The sequence below is a fragment of the Pygocentrus nattereri genome, chromosome 29 (assembly GCF_015220715.1).
Source record: "Pygocentrus nattereri isolate fPygNat1 chromosome 29, fPygNat1.pri, whole genome shotgun sequence".
Taxonomy (NCBI): Eukaryota; Metazoa; Chordata; class Actinopteri; order Characiformes; family Serrasalmidae; genus Pygocentrus; species Pygocentrus nattereri.
This window is the reverse complement of record NC_051239.1, coordinates 3,465,934-3,490,933: the sequence shown is the minus strand read 5'-3', so window position 1 is coordinate 3,490,933 and position 25,000 is coordinate 3,465,934. Positions and strand designations below refer to the sequence as shown.

Genomic DNA, 25,000 nt, shown 5'->3' with positions numbered 1-25,000 from the left:
ATACCCTCACTCCACTTACCCCCACCCTGCATATGCCCACTGAACTTCATGGGGTTAGAATTGTTTGGTTACAAATATAAAGTGATAATAATAATAATAATAATAATAATAATAATAATAATAATAATTTAACATTCTGATTCTAATCATTAATTATTATCATTGATGTTTTTTTATCTTCTTCTGTTTTTGTTGTTCACTTCTACTGTTGTGATAAGAGAGAGAGAGAGAGACAGAGAAAAAGAGATAGAGAAATAGACAGAGAGAGAGAGAGAGAGAGAAAGAGAGAGAGAGAGAGAGAGAGAGAGAGAAAAAGAGGATATAGCAGGAAGGTACAGTTACCATGAACGTGTAAACTGTAGGTGAGTGAGATGTTTCCAGCTGGATTAGAGGCAGAGCAGGTGTAAAGTTTACTGTCCATCAGCTGGACCTCCATAATCTTCAGAGAACCAGAGGGCAGCACAGCAAACCTGCAGACCCAGAGGTCAAAGGTCAGACAGGGAGATGACTGGAATATCCCAGTATCAGAATAACGAAAGTCTCGAGGGATGAGCGAAGCCAAGCGTACAGCCTCGCATTCTGTCTGCAGTTTGGTGTCGTCTGTATGTGTGTACAGTATGTGTTGTGTATAGTGTGTACAGTGTTTAGTGGGTGCAGCGTTTAATATGTGCAGTGTGTGGGGTCTACAGTGTGTTGTGTGTGCAGTGTGCAGTGTGTACAGTGTGTAGTGTGTGCAGTGTGCAGTGTGTACAGTGTGCAGTGTGTACAGTGTGCAGTGTGTGCAGTGTGCAGTGTGTGCGGTGTTTACAGTGTGTGGGGCGTACCAGGCTGTAACTGGAGGGATGGGCTGTCCATCTCTACTCCAGGACACCACAGGGGCGGGGCTACCTTCAACTTCACATGGCAGGATGACCTCTGACCCCACTTCTGCCACCACCTTAACCATCTGTGTGCTCTCATCTACACCACGGATCCTGGGCCTGGCTGGAGAAGGAAATGGAGATAAAACAACACAATCATAACACAAACAAACAAACAGACACTTGGTTACACTTTTAATAAACAGCTGAAAATGTATCTTAATTATTCATATCATAATTATAAGAACTGTAACTTGTGGCAAAGAAACAGTAGAATAATTTAAAATCTGCATTCCAGACTCAAAATCGCATTTAGCAAAGAAAACCCAGACAGCTAAAGGTTTGAACTGAGCGTGCTGGCGCCGCCGGACAGTGCAGCTCTTACTGTTAACGCTCAGCAGAACTTCTCTGCTGGCAAAGCCCACTTCACTGCTAGTCATGCATGTATAGCGTCCTGCGTGTTCTGCAGTTGGGTTGGAGATGTAGATGCTTCCATCACTCTGAGCAACCACTGTGGCCACAGGGAGGCGCTCTTCACCCTGAGAATAAATGGACAGTGCAAAATGCTCAGAAACAGGTCCTTCACTGAGGTCATATGCACACCCCTCTCCCTGCTCAGTGTGGACGCCGTGGTAGTGATTCTACACTTTTCTGACCACAGCCAAGAAACGGATATGAACTGTGAGGACACTAGTAGACCTCACTAAACTGCCGCTCACTATCAGACAAATTGCAACTTCTTTCGGCTTAAACTACCTTTAATACCATAGACTCTTTCAGAGGAACTTCTTCTGAACATGTCGTAGGTAAAGTATCACGTCTAGTTCCACTACTTGCTGTGTTAATCCGTCAACTAGTTTTCTCTCAGATTCATCTGCAGTTTGTGCGTCTACTATCAGACTTTAATGTACACATTGACACTTTAACTATGTCTACTGTTTTTATAGCACTGCTCGTCGGCTTTGGGTTCCCACACAGAAGAACTGGACTTATAGCATTGCTGTTCAGGGCATATCCATCATTTTACTGAATTTCCACAGGCGCTCAAAGAAAACCTGCTGCCTTACAGAAATCAGACTTTTTCTGCTTCACTTCATGATTTACCACTCTCTGACGTCTCTTCCCTGTCCTGTCCTGATGAGATTGCCTTTGTATGTAATAAGACAATGTAAAAACACTTGTGTTATTAATGACATTAATGACATCATGACTAAACAACTGGAATGTTCATTAGCCCCAATCTCCAAAGCTTTCTCTGGTCATCTGCCTCAAACCTCAAAGCTTTCTCTGTTCATCAGCCCCAAACCCCAAAACTTTCTCTGGTCATCTGCCCCAAACCCCAAAGCTTTCTCTGGTCATCAGCCCCAAACCCCAAAGCTTTCTCTGGTCATCTGCCTCAAACCCCAAAGCTTTCTCTGGTCATCAGCCCCAAACCCCAAAAGCTTTGTCTGGTCATCAGCCCCAAACCCCAAAGCATTCTCTGGTCAATAGCCTCAAACCCCAAAGTTTTCTCTGGTCATCTGCCCCAAACCCCAAATCTTTCTCTGGTCATCTGCCCCAAACCTCAAAGCTTTCTCTGATCAACAGTACCAAACCTCAAAGCTTTCTCTGGTCATCAGCCCCAAACCCCAAAACTTTCTCTGGTCATTAGCCCCAAACCCCAAATCTTTCTCTGGTCATCGGCCCCAAACCCCAAAGCTTTCTCTGGTCATCGGCCCCAAACCCCAAAGCTTTCTCTGGTCATCGGCCCCAAACCCCAAAGTTTTCTCTGGTCATCTGCCCCAAACCCCAAAGCTTTCTCTGGTCATCTGCCCCAAACCTCAAAGCTTTCTCTGATCAACAGTACCAAACCTCAAAGCTTTCTCTGGTCATCAGCCCCAAACCCCAAAAGCTTTCTCTGGTCAACAGCCCCAAACCCCAAAGCTTTCTCTGGTCATCAGCCCCAAACCCCAAAAGCTTTGTCTGGTCATCAGCCCCAAACCCCCAAAGCATTCTCTGGTCAATAGCCTCAAACCCCAAAGCTTTCTCTGGTCAATAGCCTCAAACCCCAAAGCCTTCTCTGGTCATCTGCCCCAAACCTCAAAGCTTTCTCTGGTCATCAGCCCCAAAGCTTTCTCTGGTCATCAGCCCCAAACCCCAAAGCTTTCTTTGGTCATCTGCCCCAAACCCCAAAAGCTTTCTCTGGTCATCAGCCCCAAACCCCAAAAGCTTTCACTAGTCATCATCCCCAAACCTCAAAACTTTCTCTGGTCATCAGCCCTAAACCCCAAAGCCTTCTCTGGTCATCAGCCCCAAACCTCAAAAGCCTTCTCGGGTCATCTGCCCCAAACCTCAAAGCTTTCTCTGGTCATCAGCCCCAAAGCTTTCTCTGGTCATCAGCCATAAACCCCAAAGCTTTCTTTGGTCATCAGCCCCAAACCCCAAAGCTTTCTCTGGTCATCAGCCCCAGATCTTTCTCTGCTCATCTGCCCCAAACCCCATATCTTTCTCTGCTCATCTGCCCCAAACCCCATAGCTTTCTCTGCTCATCTGCCTCAAACCCCAAAGCTTTCTCTGGTCATCAGCCCCAAACCCCAAAACTTTCTCTGGTCATCTGCCCCAAACCCCAAAGCTTTCTCTGGTCATCTGCCTCAAACCCCAAAGCTTTCTCTGGTCATCAGCTCCAAACCCCAAAACTTTCTCTGGTCATCAGCCCCAAACCCCAAAGCTTTCTATGGTCATCTGCCCCCAACCCCAAAGCTTTCTCTGGTCATCTGCCCCAAACCCCAAAGCTTTCTCTGGTCAACAGTACCAAGCCCCAAAGCTTTCCCTGGTCATCAGCCCCAAACCCCAAATCTTTCTCTGGTCATCTGCCTCAAACCCCAAAGCTTTCTCTGGTCATCAGCCCCAAACCCCAAAACTTTCTCTGGTCATCAGCCCCAAACCCCAAATCTTTCTCTGGTCATCTGCCTCAAACCCCAAAGCTTTCTCTGGTCATCGGCCCAAACCCCAAAGCTTTCTCTGGTCATCGGCCCCAAACCCCAAAACTTTCTCTGGTCATCGGCCCCAAACCCCAAAGTTTTCTCTGGTCATCTGCCCCAAACCCCAAAGCTTTCTCTGGTCATCTGCCCCAAACCTCAAAGCTTTCTCTGATCAACAGTACCAAACCTCAAAGCTTTCTCTGGTCATCAGCCCCAAACCCCAAAAGCTTTCTCTGGTCAACAGCCCCAAACCCCAAAGCTTTCTCTGGTCATCAGCCCCAAACCCCAAAAGCTTTGTCTGGTCATCAGCCCCAAACCCCCAAAGCATTCTCTGGTCAATAGCCTCAAACCCCAAAGCTTTCTCTGGTCAATAGCCTCAAACCCCAAAGCCTTCTCTGGTCATCTGCCCCAAACCTCAAAGCTTTCTCTGGTCATCAGCCCCAAAGCTTTCTCTGGTCATCAGCCCCAAACCCCAAAGCTTTCTTTGGTCATCTGCCCCAAACCCCAAAAGCTTTCTCTGGTCATCAGCCCCAAACCCCAAAAGCTTTCACTCGTCATCATCCCCAAACCTCAAAACTTTCTCTGGTCATCAGCCCTAAACCCCAAAGCCTTCTCTGGTCATCAGCCCCAAACCTCAAAAGCCTTCTCGGGTCATCTGCCCCAAACCTCAAAGCTTTCTCTGGTCATCAGCCCCAAAGCTTTCTCTGGTCATCAGCCATAAACCCCAAAGCTTTCTCTGGTCATCAGCCCCAAACCCCAAAGCTTTCTCTGGTCATCAGCCCCAGATCTTTCTCTGCTCATCTGCCCCAAACCCCATAGCTTTCTCTGGTCATCAGCCCCAAAGCTTTCTCTGGTTATCAGCCTCAAACCCCAAAGCTTTCTCTGGTCATCAGTCCATCAGTCCCAAAGCTCAAAGCTTTCTCTGGTCAACAGCCCTAAACCCCAAAGCGTTCTCTGGTCATCAGCCCCAGAGCTTTCTCTGGTCATCAGCCCCAAACCCCAAAGCTTTCTCTGGTCATCAGCCACAGAGCTTTCTCTGGTCATCAGGCCCAAACCCCAAAGCTTTCTCTGGTCATCAGCCCCAAACCTCAAAACCTTCTCTGGTCATCAGCCCTAAACCCCAAAGCCTTCTCTGGTCATCAGCCCCAAACCTCAAAAGCTTTCTCTGGTCATCTGCCCCAAACCTCAAAGCTTTCTCTGGTCATCAGCCCCAAGCTTTCTCTGGTCATCAGCCATAAACCCCAAAGCTTTCTTTGGTCATCAGCCCCCAACCCCAAAGCTTTCTCTGGTCATCAGCCCCAGATCTTTCTCTGCTAATCTGCCCCAAACCCCAGATCTTTCTCTGCTCATCTGCCCCAAACCCCATAGCTTTCTCTGGTCATCAGCCCCAAAGCTTTCTCTGGTTATCAGCCCCAAACCCCAAAGCTTTCTCTGGTCATCAGTCCATCAGTCCCAAAGCTCAAAGCTTTCTCTGGTCAACAGCCCCAAACCCCAAAGCTTTCTCTGGTCATCAGCCCCAAACCCCAAAACTTTCTCTGGTCATCAGCCCTAAACCCCAAAGCTTTCTCTGGTCATCAGCCCCAGAGCTTTCTCTGGTCATCTGCCCCAAACCCCAAAGCTTTCTCTGGTCATCAGCCCCAAACCTCAAAGCTTTCTCTGGCTATCAGTCCATCAGTCCCAAAGCTCAAAGCTTTCTCTGGTCAACAGCCCCAAACCCCAAAGCTTTCTCTGGTCATCAGCCCCAAACCCCAAAGCTTTCTCTGGTCATCAGCCCTAAACCCCAAAGCTTTCTCTGGTTATCAGCCGTATGTATGGTTAAAGGTGCTTCACAGAGACACTTTATCACAGCACAATATTTAATTACTCTCCAGACTAGAAGCGCCAAAAAGTAAGAGACTGACTGTTTCCCACCTTAGACCAGCTGATGGTGGGTTTCGGGATTCCAGAAGCTTCACACGGTAGAGTGATGGGAACACCCTCACTGGCCTCAAACTGCAGAGGACCAGCACTGATCTCAGGAGGCACTGTGAGGGTAAAGCTGTTAGTTAAATCTGAACACTGAGCACCAATCATCAGTCTGTATATCTGTCTACAGCTGAGCACTAATGCGCTGACCACCACAGCAGCCAAGAGATAAAGCTAATTATAACTGAGCTGTGAGATAAGCAGGTAAGAACTGAAACTAAATGATAAACAATGCAGCACATCAATGTCTCACTGATAGGATTCAGTGCTGGATTTCTTCCTTACCGTGAATGTGCAGGATTACTGATAAACTGGCTGTTCCAGCCACATTCACAGCTGTGCACACATATTTCCCAGCATCCTCGAGGGTGGCTCTGTCCATGTGCAGGCTGCCATCACTTCTGAGGAATGCTCTGCCGCCCGCCTGAATCTATGAGGTCAAACAGTTCAGACCTGTTTAATTAAAACTGTGTCACTGTCTCACTTGCTTACTTACAACTGCCCAAATGAATCAATCATCAATACTCCAGCACACATTCTAAAGTGGACACTCACCTGCCGTCCATTATGAGTCCAGATCCATTCAGGCAGAGGAATCCCATTCAGCAGCGTGCAAGGAATAGTGAAGGACTCACCACGGACAGCTGAGACCTCAGAGGAACCCTGAGCCAACACAGGTGGTGCTGTGGAGCAGTTTAGAACAGAAAGAGTCAACTAACAAACACTGCAGCTACACATACAACAAAAAACTAATTCAGGAACAGATCCGATATGAAGAAACATGAACACACACACACCTAAGCCGGTGATGCTCAGTCTGGCGCTGACCTTCACAGAACCAAACTGATTCTTGGCCTCACATACATAAACACCTTCATCATCCACCCAAACACCTGCAGAGAGAATGGCATCAGTTATAAACAGGTTACAAATAAACAAACAAACCTGAACAAACAATCAGTGCTCCATCTCACAAAACAGGACTTCTTGATTAACCAGCTAATTAACTTTGCCAGGATAAATTCCCATGACAACTTAGCTGCAAAACTTCCTCCAGGACCTGTTAAATTTGGGATTTCAGATCTTAACCAGCCTTCTGATCAAACAAGGGCAGCCTTCTGACCAATCACAAATAGCCTTATAGTCAATCAGGGAGAGTTTTCTGACTAATTGGGGCAATCTTTTAACCAATCAGGGGCAGCCTCCTGACCAAACACTGAAAAGGTGTTTTATATGAAATATTAGATATTAGATGTCAACCAGATTTAAGTTATCAGTCATATTTTGATTGAGCTGCTTTTTCTGCCCCTTGTGATTCCCTGTTAAGCTCATCTGAGATGTTCACCTACGCACAGCAGCAACTGCTGGTGCTGCATCTTTAGCTTGTCAAAGCACTGAAGCTCAAGCCAGCGGGAGAAGAAAGCAAGACTGTGGAACGAAACACAAAGGCTGACAGAGACACACAGCCTGCTGCTCTGCCTCCACCAGACAGACCAGATTCATCTGATCCCCACCAAGAGATTCACACTTCACCAGCTTACTGTTACCACAGGACTGAGAGGAGGCGAATAAAGGAGGCTGAGGAGGTTCTGCAGGGCAGACTGGAGGACATTGAATTATAAGCTGCACTTATTTTATTGTACTGCACTGTGTATTGTAGTTTATTGTATTGTAGTTTATTGTATTGTATCTTATTGTTATTGTATTGCATTGAATGGCACATAGTTCTGCGTTCAACTCCATTTCTTTTTCTCTTGGTGTCTGCAGTGACATATTTGTTTCTAGCAGTATCTGAGCTCAGGTCTGTCTTTTTCTCTAAGCTATTGGTAACTAGCAAAGATACTTTCTCTAGATTGACAAAGCACTTCTTTTAAGTCGCTCTGGATAAGAGCGTCTGCTAAATGCTGTAAATGTAAATGTAAAATGTAAATGAGGAGATGCTAATGCCGCACTGAATGAGCTGTACAGCGCTATCAGCAACCTCCAGAACACAAACCCAGACGGACTGTTTATTGTTGCCGGTGATTTCAATCATGCCAATCTAAAGTCAGTTCTCCCCAAATTTCATCAGTATGTGGACTTTGCAGCCCCTGGGGCTCACGTGCTGGATCTTGTTTACACAAACATCCCTGGCGCATACAGGGCCAAGCCCCGCCCCCACTATGGCTACTCAGACCACATCTCTGTGATGCTCATCCCAGCATACAGACCGCTCATCAGACGTGCCAAACCAGACCAGCAGCAAGTAAGAACCTGGCCGCCAGGAGCTATCTCTGCCCTTCAGGACTGTTTTGAGCACATTGACTGTGAGATGTTCACAGTAGCAGCTACTGACTTCATCAACCTGGAGGAGTATGCAGAATCAGTGACTGGCTACATCAGCAAGTGCATTGATGATGTTTCTGTCTCCAAACCCGTCACAACTCACCCCAACCAGAAACCATGGATGACTGCAGACGTGCGCAGGCTGCTGAGAACAAGGCTTTCAAGTCAAGGGACAAAGCAAGCCTCAGTGTGGCAAGAGCCAAGCTCTCCCAGGCCATCAAAGAGGCTAAGTGTGCCTACTCAAAGAAAATCCATGATCATTTTCAGAACACTGCTGACACACAACGCATGTGGCAGGGCATCCAGGCCATCACCAACTACAAGTCACCTCCACCTGCCTGTGACAGTGATGCCTCCCTTCCAGACATGCTTAACAACTTGCTCGGTTTGAGGCACAGAGCAGCACAATGGCGAGGAAAACGATACCTCCTCCAAGTGAACAGGTACTGTGTCTGTCCACTGCTGATGTGCGGAGAACTCTACACAGAGTCAACCCACGAAAAGCACCAGGATCTGACAGCATAGCAGGCAGAGCGCTCAGAGAATGCACTGATCAGCTGGCTGATGTTCTCATGGACATATTCAACATCTCTCTGAGCTCTGCGGTCGTTCCAACATGCTTCAAGTCCACCATCATCATCCCTGTGCCGAAGAAGTCTCCAGTGTCCTGCCTCAATGACTATCATCCCCTTGCACTCACTCCCATCATCATGAAGTGCTTTGAGAGGCTTGTCATGAGGCACATTAATACTACTAAGCCTGCTGGGCTTGAATACCTCCCTCTGTAACTGGATCCTGGATTTCCTGACTGAGAGACCTCTGTTAGTCATGATAGGAAATACCATCTCCAGCACCACCACACTGAGCACCATTGCCCCTCAGTCCACTGCTGTTCACTCTACTGACTCACAACTGCACTGCAAAGTTAAGCTCAAACCACATCATCAAGTTCGCTGTTGAAACATCACTCTGCTCTGCTGTGGACATCGTCAGGAGCACCAAGAGAACCTCACCTGGTCTCTCAACACCAACTCCATAGCCAAGAGAGCCCAGCACCACCTCTACTTCCTGCGGAGACTGAAGAAGGCTCATCTCCTGTTTTACTCTGGTTTTTCTACCTCAGTAACTGTTGTGCTTCTGTCTGTCATCTGACTGCATGACTCTCAGATCACAGCAGGTTAATATCTCTGCACCTTATTCCACGACCTCATGTCCAGAATGAGTGCTGTGTTGGTGCTGCACTGTCCTGTCTGTTTACTGTGTCTAATGGCTTTTTAATTTATCGTATTTATTTTTTCTAGTTTGATTTTTTGTTTGCACGCGATGTCAGCACGTTCACACTTTGTACTGTTTGTTCCTTGTTGCACCGGGATGTTTCTGGAGGAATTTCACTCCACTGTGTACTGGTACAGAGAAAAGCATTTTGACTTGAGATGAACTGGGGTTCGCTTTCTGAGTTACATGGAGATGACACTGACTGAGGGACTTCATCATGGTCTGTGTTACAGATTACATCCACTTTGTGTGGATAACACAACTCCTACAAAGACAGTACACCAGTTCCTCCTCTTACAAAACATTGACCGCAAAGACCTGGAGGAACTGCTGAATAAAAGGTCCTCAGGTCAGGAGACAGAGGGATAAGGAAAGCAGGGGGAAAAGAGAGCTAGAGGGACCAACTGGAGAGGAATAACATCTGGGAGGATTGGAGTGGAATGAGGACCATCATTGGCTATAAACTGGCTGGAAATCAGGGGCCGGGTCCATGAAGGCTTTCTTAGAAAAAAAGCTGTGGAAGTTTTTAAGACAAACACTAAGAAGTATTAGCTCTGGATTTCATTCACCAACCGTCCTTCAGAAGAAATTCCTTCTTAAAGCCACTCACGTGGTTCTGATAAAGACTCCGACTCACCAGGATTCTCATCTGGGAGATTTGCTTTCAGGTAAGAACAGAATCTACACACACTCAAGAGCACAGAGGTGAGAACCGTTCTGTGCTTTAAGAACAAGACATGAATCTGATACAGACTTTTTCTTAGAACCTCTCTCAAGAACATGGTTAAGAACAAATGTAGGAGGATATTGGAGAATGAGGCCCAGTGATGAAGGAAGAAACAGCCAACAGGAAAGAAAATCGAGGATGAGGAGTAGCAGAGGCAGATGATCAACTCATCAATACATCCCGAGATGAGTGAGAGTCTGTCGTAAGATTAAGAACGTATTTAAAAACAATGTTTTCAAGAATAGCATGTTTTTAGAAATATCCTTCAGAAATTTTTAAGACATTACTAGAATCCATAACTTTTTCTTGAGAATTAAGTAAGAAAAAAACACAGAAAATCTTCTTAAATTTCTCAAGACTGTCGTGGCTGGTGGAGAGGAATCTGGACATGGCTGATTAGGTGAATCTTATTTTTTAACAGATTTGACTCTCAGGGCTGAATGGACATATAAGCCCAGGCACAGATCCTTAATATTATCATAATATGAAATTAACATTGCATTTGCTGAGGCTCAGAACCAAACCTGCATGTGCTGCTAAATGCGACGTACAGATGGGTGAACTCACTGTGGATGTGAAGGGGTGCAGAGGGCAGTGAGGTCACAGGGTCAGATGTCTGGTTGGAGATCTGGCGTCCATCCATCCGGCGCCAGGCAACAGTCAAAGGGGGGGATCCATGAGCTGAACATGGCAGGGTAACATTATCACCCACATTAACACTCACATCCACAGGAGTCTTGGAGAAAACAGGAGCAGCTGGAGAGAGAGAGAGAGAGAGAGAGGGAGAAAAAGAGAGGGAGAGGATTTGGGGTACGAACATCGTAATGCACCTATTTCAGTACAGATCTTTAAAGCTGTTATTAGATACTTCCTTGAAAACGTTCTCACCTCCCACCTGCAGTGTAACCATGGCTGAAGATGACCCGGCCTGGTTGGACGCCTCACAGACGTACTCTCCAGCGTCAGGTTCCTGAGCTCTCGGAATGTGCAGTACTCCACGGTTAATCTGCCACGCAGGAAACTGTATTGTCCCCAACTCCAGCAGTCCTGACACACACACAGAATAAACACAAACAACAAAACTCATCAAAATGCATCTTTCCAGAAAAAATAAGAGAGCCTCTGAAATCGCGTCTTCACCTTTTCTCCATTTGACCAGTGGATCCGGGATGCCTGTGACTCTGCACTCCAGAACTGCATCACCTCCGACTACAGCCGTCACCACCTGCTGCACAGCATGTATACTGGGTGGCTCTAAGAAAGAAAACAAAAAAAACAAAAGAGTTTAAAGACATATTCTGACTTTTAGGTAAAATATTCCGATCATCTTTCAGACTATCAATCTCCCCACTCAGATTATCAATCTCCCCACTTAGATTATCAATCCTCCCACTCAGATGATCAATCTCCTCCCTCAGATTACCAATCCTCCAACTCAGATTATCAATCTCCTCTCTCAGATTACCAATCCTCCTTCTCAGATTATCAATATCCTCTCTCAGATTACCAATCCTCCAACTCAGATTATCAATCTCCTCTCTCAGATTACCAATCCTCCCTCTCAGATTATCAATCTCCTCTCTCAGATTACCAATCCTCCCTCTCAGATTATTAATCTCCTCTCTCAGATTACCAATCCTCTCACTCAGATTATCAATCTCCTCCCTCAGATTTCCAATCCTCCCACTCAGATTATCAATATCCCCACTTAGATTACCAATCCTCCCACTCAGATTATCAATCTCCTCCCTCAGATTTCCAATCCTCCCACTCAGATTATCAATCTCCTCCCTCAGATTTCCAATCTTCCCACTCAGATTATCAATCTCCCCACTTAGATTACCAATCCTCCCACTCAGATTATCGATCTCCCCACTTAGATTACCAATTTTCCCACTCAGATTATCAATCTCCCCACTTAGATTACCAATCCTCCCACTCAGATTATCAATCTCCCGATTTAGATTATCAATCCTCCCACTCAGATGATCAATCTCCTCCCTCAGATTACCAATCCTCCAACTCAGATTATCAATCTCCTCTCTCAGATTACCAATCCTCCCTCTCAGATTATCAATATCCTCTCTCAGATTACCAATCCTCCAACTCAGATTATCAATCTCCCCTCTCAGATTATCAATCCTCCCTCTCAGATTATCAATCTCCTCTCTCAGATTACCAATCCTCCCTCTCAGATTATTAATCTCCTCTCTCAGATTACCAATCCTCTCACTCAGATTATCAATCTCCTCCCTCAGATTTCCAATCTTCCCACTCAGATTATCAATCTCCCCACTTAGATTACCAATCCTCCCACTCAGATTATCGATCTCCCCACTTAGATTACCAATTTTCCCACTCAGATTATCAATCTCCCCACTTAGATTACCAATCCTCCCACTCAGATTATCGATCTCCCCACTTAGATTACCAATTTTCCCACTCAGATTATCAATCTCCCCACTTAGATTACCAATCCTCCCACTCAGATTATCGATCTCCCCACTTAGATTACCAATTTTCCCACTCAGATTATCAATCTCCCCACTTAGATTACCAATCCTCCCACTCAGATTATCAATCTCCCGATTTAGATTATCAATCCTCCCACTGAGATGATCAATCTGAGCCAACCTGCATAGCTGAGAGTAGTGGATTGGGAAGCTGTGCCAGCCTCATTGCTGGCTGAACATGTGTAGTTCCCAGCATCCTCTGGTACAGCCTCTCTGATGGTCAGTGTGCCGGACTGAGCGATGGTCATTCTGAAACATGGCAGAAACAGCATCTTAAGCACAAAGACACTTGTTGACACTTTGTTACATTTTTTACAGCATTTTTATATATGTTGTTAAAAACAACAGCAAAAATGCTATTTGTTAATATTTTATAAAAACACACACAAAAAATGAAATCCTAACAATATTGTCTGCACAGATTAAAGAGGCCTTCTCCAAAATGTGCACCGTGTGTTGATGGACAGTGGGATTTATTACCTGTGATGATCGGTGAGCTGCATGTTGTCATGACTCCAGTGGACTTTGGGAGAGGGAGATCCAGAGGCAGAGCAGGAGAGGCGGATCTGTTCCCCCAGAGTGAAGCTCAGAGTGTGGGGAAACACAACCACAAGTGGGGCCTCTGGAGAGGAAATCCAAAAGAAGAGTCTGATGACTCACCAGGCTCATCATCACCTCAGGATTTATCTTTTGTCACAAAGCTTTTTCAGTTGTGAACATGGGAAATATTCTTCAAATCACATTTCGATTTTATGCTCCATTTAGCCCAGCTGATCGCCCAGATAAATAAAAAAAACACATCTCTAAATGCCAAATCCATGGCAATGGCAGCAGGGCAGAGAGACAGTAAGACAGAATGGTAGCAGGAAAGATGGACAGTAAGATAGTGGGACAGAATGGCAGCAGGACAGGGGGACAGTAAGAAGAATGGCAGCAGGACAGAGGGACAGTAAGATAGTGGGACAGAATGGCAGCAGGACAGGGGGACAGTAAGAAGAATGGCAGCAGGACAGAGGGACAGTAAGATAGTGGGACAGAATGTCAGCAAGACAGGGGTACAGTGGGTCAGAATGGCAGCAGGACAGGGGGACAGTAAGACAGAATGGCAGCAGGACAGAGCGACAGTGGGACAGAATGGCAGCAGGATGGTGCACGTCCACTGAGTCCTGGTGTTAAAGGGTTAACGAGAACAGTGAGGATAATCTGGACGTCACAGTGACCTACAGCTCTATCAGTGAAGCTCTTCAGCCAGCCAGCAGAAACTTCCTGGCTGTTAACGGTTCCCACATTACGGAATGTTTTTTCTCCTTTACAACTTCCTGGCAGACTGAGGGTCTACAGAGCTAATGCGGGAGTGTGTGTGTGTCTGTGTGTGTGTGTGTGTGTGTGTGTGTGTGTGTGTGTGTGTGTGTGTATGTGTGTCCTTCTGGTTCTCTCCTGTTAGTTAAGCTGTCATAGTCAGATCTGCCGGAGTCGTTATCCACACTCTGGGAATGTTCACATTCCCTGTTTATGTACAAACGGATAGAATAAAACTAATTCCCTCTCCCTGCTTTCTTTCCGAGTATACAATCACTCACATGTCCGGCTGGACACTGAAGGACGACCGACTGCTGAGCCCTCCTGCTGCCCACTTCAGACCAGCTGCCCACGCCCCAGCTGCCACCACCTGCCTTGGACTAGCTGCCCACCCTACACTGATGTTCTCATAGACTCCTAGTTATTCCTAATACCAATATTACTGCTATTAATATTAGTACTATAATAACTCTGTAGGTAGTCTGACCAGAGGAGGACGGGTCCCTCCTGGTGAGCCTGGTTCCTCCCAAGGTTTCTTCCTCAGCTCTGAGGGAGTTTTTCCTTGCCACTGTTGCCCCTGGCTTGCCCACCAGGGGGTTTCTGTACATTCTTACAGTCCTGTTGAAACTTTGTCTTTTCTGGAATTCTGTAAAGCTGCTTTGTGACAACATCCGTTGTAAAAAGCGCTACAAATAAATTTGATTTGATATCTGTAACAGTGAGGTGTGTGTGTGTGTGTGTGTGTGTGTACCTGTAACAGTGAGGTGTGTGTGTGTGTACCTGTAACAGAGAGGTGTGTGAGAGCTCGTCCGACTCCAGCAACACTGCGAGCCACACACTCATATATACCCTCGTCCTTCAGTGAAGCATGAGAAATCTCCCATGATGCTCTAGCAGAAGACCTTGAAACACACACACACACACACACACGTAAAACAGTGTGATATTCAATGTGTTTTTCTTCATTAAGACGGTGATGTGGACCTTTTGTGTGTCTTGAGTATCAGGATTAGATCTGGGTTGAGCTGATTCAGATTCAGATTCTGATTCTGATTCAGATTCAGATTCAGATTCAGATTCAGATCAGATTTAATCTGATCTCTGGAGCCACTTCAGGGCGTCTGACACACAGCGTATCCAGGTGTTATAGACGTAAATGTATCTGTCACTCCAAACAACATTCAACTGCCAAATCCTCCCAACACCCCCTGCATATGGAGAAGACTCCGCCCACCTGACACTAAACAGAGGCATCGCTGCTCCTTTAACGGAGGAGCTCACTGAAATAAAGCTCCAGCGAGAGGAAAAGCATGTGATTAAAATCTCACTGTGATTCAGAGCCACATGAAACACGTTAAACAGGTCTGTGAGTCGCACGCGTCTCATATGGGTCTCATTTAAAACAGACACAAAACACGGTATTTCATTTTCTGTGGAGACTCTCGTTTATAAACACCTGAGATGAACGTCAGTGCAGAGCTGCGCTCTCTAACGGTTCACAGGAACGAAGGAAAAAATGAAGGGATGAAAAATGACATCCCATCAGCAGCTGGAGGAAAAAAAGCTCAACAGATGTTCATTTCTCCAGCTGTTCTCCTCAGAGTATCTCTGCGGAGAGAACGGCTGCAAAAGTGTTTACAGTGTAACAAACAGCACAAAGCTCAGATGAGAGAGAGAGAGGGAGAGAGAGACAGAGAGAGAGAGAGAGAGACACAGAGAGAGAGAGAGAGAGAGAGAGAGAGAGAGAGAGAGAGAGAGAGACAGAGAGAGAGAGAGAGAGAGAGAGACAGAGAGAGAGACAGAGAGAGAGAGAGAGAGAGAGAGAGAGACAGAGAGAGAGAGAGAGAGAGAGAGAGAGAGAGACAGAGAGAGAGAGAGAGACAGAGAGAGAGAGAGAGAGAGAGAGAGAGAGAGAAAGAGAGACAGAGAGAGAGAGAGAGAGACAGAGAGAGAGAGACAGAGAGAGAGAGAGAGAGAGAGAGAGAGACAGAGAGAGAGAGAGAGAGACAGAGAGAGACAGACAGAGAGAGACAGAGAGAGAGAGAGACAGAGAGAGAGAGAGACAGAGAGAGAGAGACAGAGAGAGAGAGAGAGACAGAGAGAGAGACAGAGAGAGAGAGACAGAGAGAGAGAGATTATAAAAAGAGAAAAAAGAAAACAACACTCACTCATAGCTCTTCTCCTGTCCTATCACCAATCCATCTTTGGTGAAGGTCAGTTTAAAGGGCAGGTCACTCTCTACAGAACAGTCAATCAGAGCAGACCGCATGGACAAAATCTTAACTGCTGCAGGAACGGTCACCACGGGAGCTCCTGCAGTTCAGAGGAGAGAAAGAGAGAAAGACAAAAAAAAGAGAAGGAGAGAGAGAGAGGAAGAGAGAGAAAGAGAGAGAGAGAAAGAGAGAGAGAAAGAGAGGGAGAGAGAGAGAAAGCGAGAGACACAGAGAGAGAGAGAAACAAAGAGAGAAAGAGAGAGAGGGAGAGAGAGATCAACAAACAGGAATGTTCAGAAGAAACAGCCTCAGCCTGAACCAACAGCACTTACAGCAACAAACCACAGACAACACAACCACCAGCACATCAGGAAAGGAGAAAAAGGAAAAAAAGAGAAGAGAGAGAGAGACAGAGACAGAGAGAGAGAGAGAGAGAGAGAGAGAGAGAGAGAGAGAGAGATGGTACCTGGGTTAATGTTGGTGTAAGACACACTGGAGAGTCTCTGGAAGTCGTAGCCGTCTCCATCTTTGCCCAGCACTTTGAGGAAGAAGCCCTGAGAGGGTGTCCGAAACTCTGGAACATTCCAGAGTCCACCTGCTCCTCCGTCTGGAGGTAAAGGCACTGGAATATAGCGCAGTGAACGTCCCACTGTGGACACCAACTCCATACTATTGACCACACCAGGGGGCTTCAGGCCAGAGCACTTCAGCAGCACATGCGCTGGAACACCTGCAGAAACACGTAGGAACATCAACAAACATCAACAAACATCAGACCAGCGCCTACTCAGACAGGATGATGGACAGTACCTTTGATGGGCCTTTCCCTGGTCCTAATGAACTCTGTGACCGGGATGCTGGAGAATCCTGCCCTGAAGTCCAGATTACTCACTCCGGTCACTCTGAGAGTGTGGCGTCCACTACAGGCGACCTACAGATAAAGGAAATTTATCTTACATTTGTGTGAGGAATGTCTCTGACTGACAGGTGCTCAGGTCTGCAGTGTGATAGTAGACTGAATAAATCAAACAGCACCTTTAGCGTCCACAGGCCAGGACGAGGGTTCTTCAGGCTGACCACTTTAGCAGAGTTTGGAATGTTCAGCAGTTCCGTCAAGCCCTGCCTCTCTCCAACAGTCCGACCTAAACAAAATACAGCCGTTCTCTGGGTGCTCAACAGGTTTTCAGATCAACAACATACAGTATCTGTGTTTCAAAGCCCACAGGTTTATGGAACGACGATCAGGTGGAAGAACTGAGCTACAGTGCTGTACAGCTCTCTCCTTCTCACGTTTGGTCTAGTTCAAACAGATTTTAATGATGCAGCAGGATTACAAGAATATTTGTGTTAAGTTCAACATCACAACATGATGCAGTGTCACATTCTGCTCTGGAGCTCATAGCTGGTGTGGAGGACTTCATTTATTAAAATAAGAGCATTTTGTTGTTGCTGTTGTTTTGCAAATCACATCCAAACCAGATCTGTAGGTGGTTTGAAATGCAACTGTAATCAGATTTTTACAGATATGTCTCAGTCTGGAAGCTCTAAAGCCGAGCCCCTTGGCCTGCAGACTGCTTCTACAGACAGTGAAAGAATGGGTTCCTCTCAGGAGCTCAGTGAATTCCAGCGTGGTGCCGTGATCGGACGCCACCTGTACAGCAAGTCCAGTTGTGAAATTTCCTCACTACTAAATATTCCACAGTCAACTGTCAGTGGGTCAGTGGGAACAAAGTGGAAGCGATTGGGAACGACAGCAGCTCAGCCACGAAGTGGTCAGCCACGTAAAACGACGGATGCTGAGGGGCATAGTGCGCAGAGCTCACCGACTTTCTGTAGAGTCAATCACTACAGACCTCCAAACTTCATGTGGCCTTCAGATCAGCTCAAGAACAGCATAGAGAGCTTCATCGAATGGGTTTCCATGGCCAAGCAGCTGCATCCAAGCCTTACATCACCAAGTGCAATGCAAAGCGTGGAATGCAGTGGTGTAAAGCTCCACCACTGGACTTGTCAACGGTGCTTGTCTGACTGCACTGTGCAGTGAGTGTAAAATTTGGTGGAGGGGGGATCATGGTGTGGGGGTGTTTTTCAGGAGTTGGGCTCGGCCCCTAAGTTCCAGTGAAAGGTACTCTTAAAGCTTCAGCACCAAGAGATTTTGGACGATTTCCTGCTCCCAACTTTGTGGGAACAGTTTGGGGACGACCCCTTCCTGTTCCAACATGACTGCGGACCAGTGCACAAAGCAGGTCTATAAAGACGTGGATGAGCCAGTTTGGTGTGGAAGAACTTGACAGGCCTGCACAGAATCCTGACCTCAACCCCACAGAACACCTTTGGGATGAATTAGAGTGGAGACTGTGAGCCAGGCCTTTTCGTCCAACATCAGTGTCTGACCTCACAAATGCGCTTCTGGAAGAACAATGAAAAATTCCCATAAACACTCCTAACCCTTGTGGAAAGCCTTCCCAGAAGAGTTGTTATAGCTGCAAAGGGTGGGCCCACATCATATTAAACCCTATGGATTAAGGATGGGATGTCAGTCAAGTTCATGTGTGTGTGAAGCCAGACGACCGAATACTTTTGGAAATATAGTGTAGCTACTGACAACGTTGTTACCACAACAATCTGTTCTAATCATCTGCATAATAGCGTGGACAGTCGCCTCAAAAGATCTGATCTGAGAAACGAATCTGATTCACCTGCAGTCCGAACTCAGCCTTGCTGTTAAGAGGTGTTACAGCTTTAGAGTTACTGTAAGGAGTTTTTAGGATCTTTAAAGTTACCAAACGGGTCTCTGAGCTCAATACGTGGAGCTGGACCACTCAGGGACACGGTTATCTCTTTGAGGCTGGGGTCAAAGGGCACCTCCCACTTGCTTTCTTGGTCAGTCTCATGGTCAGATGAGAGCAGGTGGACCTTCATGGCCTGGACGGTTTCCTCAACCCATTTCAGAACCTGAAAAGATATAACAGGATAGATTATTTCAATATTTGCCTCTTGTAACAAAAAGTAAATGGGTTCTAGACTCCCAAGCCATTCTGCATCATCACCATGGGCCGTTCTGCCTCATTCTCCTGAGTCATTCAGACTTCTCCTAAATCGTCCTGCCCCATTCTCCTCAGTCATTCTGCCTCATTCTTCTAAATCATTCTGCCTCATCGTCATCATCATCATCATTGTTGACCGCTAGTCCAGATAGGGTTGCGGTAGCAGTTGGGAGAGCAGAGAATCCCAGACGACCCTGTTCCCCTGCAACTTCCTCCAGCTCATTCCCGGGGACCCCAAGCCGCTCCCAGGCCAACTTGGAGATATAATCCCTCCAGCGGGTCCTAGGATGATCCCAATGTCTTGTCTCTCTAGGCCGTGCCTTGTACACCCCCACCAGGAGGCGTCCAGGGGGCATCCAAATCAGATGCCCGAATCACCTCACCTGGCTCCTCTCAATGCGGAGGAGTAGCGGCTCTACTCTGAGCTCCTCCCGGATGGCCAAACTTCTCACACTATCAAATAGAATGTAACCGCCACCCGACGAAGAGGCTCGTGTATTCCGCCGCTTGTATTCGCAATCTCGTTCTTTCGGTCATTACCCACAGCTCATGGCCATATGTGAGGGTCAGGATGTAGACCGACCGGTAAACAGAGAGCTTTGCCTTATGGTTCAGCTCCTCTTCACCACTACAGTCCGGTACAGTGACCGCATTACTGCTGCCACCTGTCCCAGCCTGCGGCCGATCTCACCATCCCTCTTCCCATCACTCGTGAACGAGACCCCAAGATACTTAAATTCCACCACCTGGGGCAAGACCTTTCCCCTTACCTGGAGTGGGCATGCCATTCTGGGCCAAGACCATGGACCCGCTTCACAGTTCATTCTGCCTCGTTCTCCTCAGTCATTCTCTCTCTTTCTCTCTCTCTCTCCCTGTCTCTCTCCCCATCTCTCTCTCTCTCCGCATCTCTCTCTCTCCCCCCATCTCTCTCTCTTTCTCTCTCTTAACGGTTACCGGTGGTTTGTGTGCTCCTTTTAAAGTCCACAGAGGCATCAGACACGGCTGTGCTCTCTCTGGCATGTTGTACTCGCTATCAATCGAGCCTCTCCTGTGCAGCTGAGAGAGAAGATCTCTGGCCTTGGTGCACCAGGGTTCTTGCTTCTTCCAACATCTTTACCCTCCGTCATCTAGTGGATGTTGCAGGACCTGGTCTGGACCATGTAGAGGACCTGGCGGTGTGCTTGGGGGTGAGGTCCTTGCGTTTAGTGGCCAAACTCCTGCAGTGTTGGAGGTCGGTGCTGTCCTCTGAGGAACGGGGACTGATAAAGGACTATGGTGAAGGAGTGCTCAGCCCTGATGAGGATGACCCCTTCCCCAAGGTTACCATTGTTCCTGACCTGCAGGGGTGTCAGGGCCCCCTCCTGGACCGTGCAGAAGAGCTGAGAATGGACCTGAGTTCAGTCTCTGGCAGCTGCTCGGCCTGTGTGAAGGTTTTTAATAGGAAGAGACTGGAGAACAGGACCGACACGCCGTGGCGAGATGCTCTGGGTCTCGCTGACGAGGTGAAGCCACAGTGGAGAGCACTGTATAAACCACCGTTAACTAAAAGAGTGGCAGATCTACAGTGGAGGGATTTACATGGAATTGTTTCTGTTAACTCTTTTATTTCTGTTTTAAATCCAGAGGTCACTCCAGGATGCCCTTTTTTGTTTTGAGAGGGAAACAGTGTTTCACGCTTTTATGCACTGTTTTAGGCTGCGTCCCCTTTTTGACATTTTAAAGACAGTATTTCTGTCTTTTAATGTGATTTTTACTGTTCGTATTTTTATCCTTGGTTTTAAATATGTCCAGAGGGAGAGGTTCAAGTGCCAGCTACTGAATTTGATTCTTGGTCAGGCCAAACTGGCAGTGGACACGAGTTGGAGAAATCATGTCGCGCAGGCAGCCGACTCCGACGTAGTACGGACTTTCTCTAGGCTGGTCAGATCAGGGATTCTGATTGATTTGAACTACTATAAGTGTCTATCTGACCTGGAGACGTTTAGAGTGGTGTGGTGCTGCGGGGTTTTAGATGGTGAACTTTGCTTTGCACCTGATTTTATTTAACACAAAGTGGATTTTGGGCTTTTTGCATTTATTTATTTTTATGTTTATTCTTTTATTATCTTTTATTTATTCAGCAACGTGTTTGCTTTTATTGCTGGTTTGAGGGCCTGAAGTCACTTTTACACACTTTAATGAGACGTGGTTACAATAAAGTGTTGTTAACAGTCCCTCTCTCTCTCTCTCTCTCTCCCTGTCGCTCTCTCTCTCTCTCCCTGTTGCTCTCTCTCTCTGTCTCTCAGCTACTCCAGATTTAAACAGAAGGCTGGTGAAAAGGAGACAGACTGTCAGAGAGAAAATACACTGTGCAGCTGCTGCTGACCATAAACAGCATCTTTACTGTCCGGTACTTTAGTTGAGAGCCCTCAGTGCAGCAGCAGTGCTGCTTCATTAACATGGCATTCACTCGTCTGCGGGTTGAGCTGAGGGGGTTACAGTGTAATCTGACTCTCGGGGAGCAGGGCTGGCTGCCTGGGCTTTAAAGAGCAGATGTGATCTCAGCATTGAGCCTGTAGGCTGTGAGTCGACTGAAGGTGAGAAATGAGTCATTACCCTGCAGAACAAAGACATGCCAACGTCTGTCTGAGCACAAACAGCCAAACCGGCACAGGCCTAAATGACCACTGACAGCATCACCCTGCAGACGCCTGAAGAACAGGACCTTATAGAACAGAAGAAATTCAGGCTCTTCTTTTAAGACTTTTTCAGGCTGTAGGGTTTCGTTCATCACACTGAACCAAAACACTGACCGCTTTGGGTAACGAGGCTGACCCAACACATATTTAAGCTGTGAAGAATGAAAGACATCATGTCCAGTTTTTTTAATTCCTTCATTAGCCTGACACCCCCACCCCCCTTCCCCCTTCCCCCCCGAGCGCTTACAGCAGTTGCTTCCTCTCAGACTTTACAGCTGGAAAAGCTCTAATGAGAACCACATGTGTGCTCATCCCCCACGGACCCCCTGCTCAGAAGAACACACTGCATGACCAACATCCCCCTCTACCAGTTTCACCCTCAGAGCAGTCAGATCAACGGCCTGATAGATTACAAACACACAGAGGAAACTGCACGTCTTAGTGCTTCTCTCTCTCTCTCTATTCATCTCTCTCTCTCTCTCTCTCTCTATTCATCTCTCTCTCTATTCATCTCTCTCTGTCTCTCTCTCTCTCTCTATTCATCTCTCTCTCTCTCTCTCTCTCTCTCTATTCATCTCTCTCTGTCTCTCTCTCTCTCTCTATTCATCTCTCTCTCTCTCTCTCTCTCTCTCTCTCTATTCATCTCTCTCTCTCTCTCTCTATTCATCTCTCTCTCTATTCATCTCTCTCTGTCTCTCTCTCTCTCTATTCATCTCTCTCTGTCTCTCTCTCTCTCTCTCTCTATTCATCTCTCTCTCTATTCTCTCTCTCTCTCTCTATTCATCTCTCTCTGTCTCTCTCTCTCTCTCTATTCATCTCTCTCTCTCTCTCTATTCATCTCTCTCTCTCTCTATTCATCTCTCTCTCTATTCATCTCTATCTGTCTCTCTCTCTCTCTCTATTCATCTCTCTCTCTCTCTCTCTCTATTCATCTCTCTCTGTCTCTCTCTCTCTCTCTATTCATCTCTCTCTCTATTCATCTCTCTCTCTCTCTCTATTCATCTCTCTCTCTATTCATCTCTCTCTCTCTCTCTCTCTCTATTCATCTCTCTCTCTATTCATCTCTCTCTCTCTCTCTATTCATCTCTCTCTGTCTCTCTCTCTGTCTCTCACTCTATTCATCTCTCTCTCTATTCATCTCTCTCTCTCTCTCTCTATTCATCTCTCTCTGTCTACTCCTCTCTGTCTCTCTCTCTCTCTCTCTATTCATCTCTCTCTCTATTAATCTCCCTCTCTCTATTCATCTATCTCTGTCTCTGTCTCTCTCTCTCTCTCTCTATTCATCTGTCTATTCATCTCTCTCTGTCTCTCTCTCTCTCTCTCTATTCATCTCTCTCTCTATTCATCTCTCTCACTGTCTCTCTCTCTCTCTCCCTCTCAGTCTCTCTCTCTATTCATCTTTCTTTCTCTCTCTATTCATCTCTCTCTGTCTACTCTCTCTCTCTCTCTCTCTCTCTATTCATCTCTCTCTGTCTCTCTCTCTCTCTCTATTCATCTCTGTGTACTCCTCTCTCTCTGTCTCTCTCTCTCTCCTCTGTCTCTCTCTCTCTCTATTCATCTCTCTGTCTACTCCTCTCTCTCTCTCTCTCTCTCTCTATTCATCTCTCTCTGTCTCTCTCTCTCTCCATCTCTCTCACTGTCTCTCTCCCTCTCACAGTCTCTCTCTCTATTCATCTTTCTTTCTCTCTCTATTCATCTCTCTCTGTCTCTTTCTCTATTCATCCCTCTCAGTCTCTCTCTCTCTCTCTCTATTAATCTCTTTCTCTCTCTTTCTATTCATCTCTCTCTGTTTCCTTCTCTCTCTCTCTCTCTCTAATCATGTCTCTCACTCTCTCTGTCTCTCTCATCTTGCTCACTCTGTCTCTTTCTGGACATTTACAGTCAGCAAAAGGGACAGAAACTGAGGCTTGGTCAGGAATAAATTCAGAAACTGAGATGTGGTCAAGCATAGAGACAATGTCCTTGCCGGGGGAGTCATATGGGAGGCGCTCACTGGGGTGGATAGGGTCAGACCTGGTTAGCAGTTATGTGTGTGTTTGTTTTGGTGTGTCTCACCTCGTTGACCTGGTGTTTGTCCAAGTGAAAGATCTGACCAGAGCTTGTGGCAGCGATTTCCTCATACGCTCTGTAACCTGGATGAGAACGATCTCCACAATCGCCCGTCAGCACAAACACAACCTGCACACACAGAGCAGTGAGACACTCACTCAGTGTCAACAGTGGAACCTGAAGAATGACCTGAGCATTTTGAGCCATTTCAGCAGAAAAAAAGAATCTTTATTATTATACTGTACCTGTGTATATGCACTATACACGTATAGGTGTATTATACCTTCATAAGTGTACTATAACTGCGGAAGTGTACTATACCTGTGTACGTGTACTATACTTATGTAGGCGTGCTCTACGTGTGTATGTGCACTATTCCTGTGTGGGTGTACTATACGTGTGTATATGTACTGTACCTGAGACTGGCGGAGCTGCACCAGCTGTAGAACATCTTGTTTTAACCGATAATCTTTTGCTCGAGCATCTGTGAAGACATAGATGAAGGATCCAGGCAGAGAGAGTTCCAGGGCTTTCTTTATGGCACCAATGCTCATCTCTGGACAGTCTCCTCCACCCTGAGGTGACCATGGACAAGAGAATTTACTGAGTTTAATGATTAAGTGACCCTTATTAGTCCCACAACGGGGAAATTTCAGCTCCGCATTTAACCCATCTGTGCAGTGAAACACCACATACACTAGTGAGCGCACACACTAGGGGGCAGTGAGCACACTTGCCCGGAGCGGTGGGCAGCCCAATCCGCAGTGCCCAGGGAGCAGTTGGGGGTTAGGTGTCTTGCTCAAGGACACCTCAGTCATGTGCCGTCGGCTTTGGGGATCGAACCAGCGACCTTCCGGTCACGAGGCTGGATCCCGAACCTTCAGCCCACGACTGCCCCCTGAGTTATATCCACCCTGAGTTGTTTCTGTAAAATTGAGCTGAATTTTGGGACAGAGGGGCAGAAGTTCTTTAAGAACAATCTATCAGTTTGAGGTGTTGCCATGTAAACATGGCAGAATAAAGAATAAAGGTAAATATATTTACATTGAATTTTTGCTGAATAAAATGAATTTGATCAAATCCAGCTCA

General features: G+C 46.6%; 1 protein-coding gene across 2 annotated transcripts in view; it reads right to left on the bottom strand.

Annotated features, from left to right (window-relative positions):
* The window catches only part of hmcn2 (hemicentin 2), a 103,290-nt gene that overhangs the window by 76,558 nt on the left and 1,732 nt on the right, over window positions 1–25,000 (bottom strand). For both annotated transcript variants that reach the window (XM_037536256.1, XM_037536257.1), the window contains exons 3-22: window positions 24,328–24,486; window positions 23,918–24,040; window positions 18,921–19,092; window positions 17,173–17,279; window positions 16,948–17,068; window positions 16,604–16,867; window positions 16,093–16,237; window positions 14,705–14,826; window positions 13,106–13,247; window positions 12,747–12,874; window positions 11,253–11,366; window positions 11,001–11,159; window positions 10,680–10,868; window positions 6,583–6,678; window positions 6,341–6,468; window positions 6,071–6,215; window positions 5,732–5,844; window positions 1,246–1,399; window positions 825–984; window positions 343–470 (exon numbers count right to left, since the gene is read on the bottom strand). In XM_037536256.1, the coding sequence (XP_037392153.1) occupies window positions 343–470; window positions 825–984; window positions 1,246–1,399; window positions 5,732–5,844; window positions 6,071–6,215; window positions 6,341–6,468; window positions 6,583–6,678; window positions 10,680–10,868; window positions 11,001–11,159; window positions 11,253–11,366; window positions 12,747–12,874; window positions 13,106–13,247; window positions 14,705–14,826; window positions 16,093–16,237; window positions 16,604–16,867; window positions 16,948–17,068; window positions 17,173–17,279; window positions 18,921–19,092; window positions 23,918–24,040; window positions 24,328–24,486 (2,869 nt within the window). The remainder of the gene's footprint in view (window positions 1–342; window positions 471–824; window positions 985–1,245; window positions 1,400–5,731; window positions 5,845–6,070; window positions 6,216–6,340; window positions 6,469–6,582; window positions 6,679–10,679; window positions 10,869–11,000; window positions 11,160–11,252; window positions 11,367–12,746; window positions 12,875–13,105; window positions 13,248–14,704; window positions 14,827–16,092; window positions 16,238–16,603; window positions 16,868–16,947; window positions 17,069–17,172; window positions 17,280–18,920; window positions 19,093–23,917; window positions 24,041–24,327; window positions 24,487–25,000) is intronic.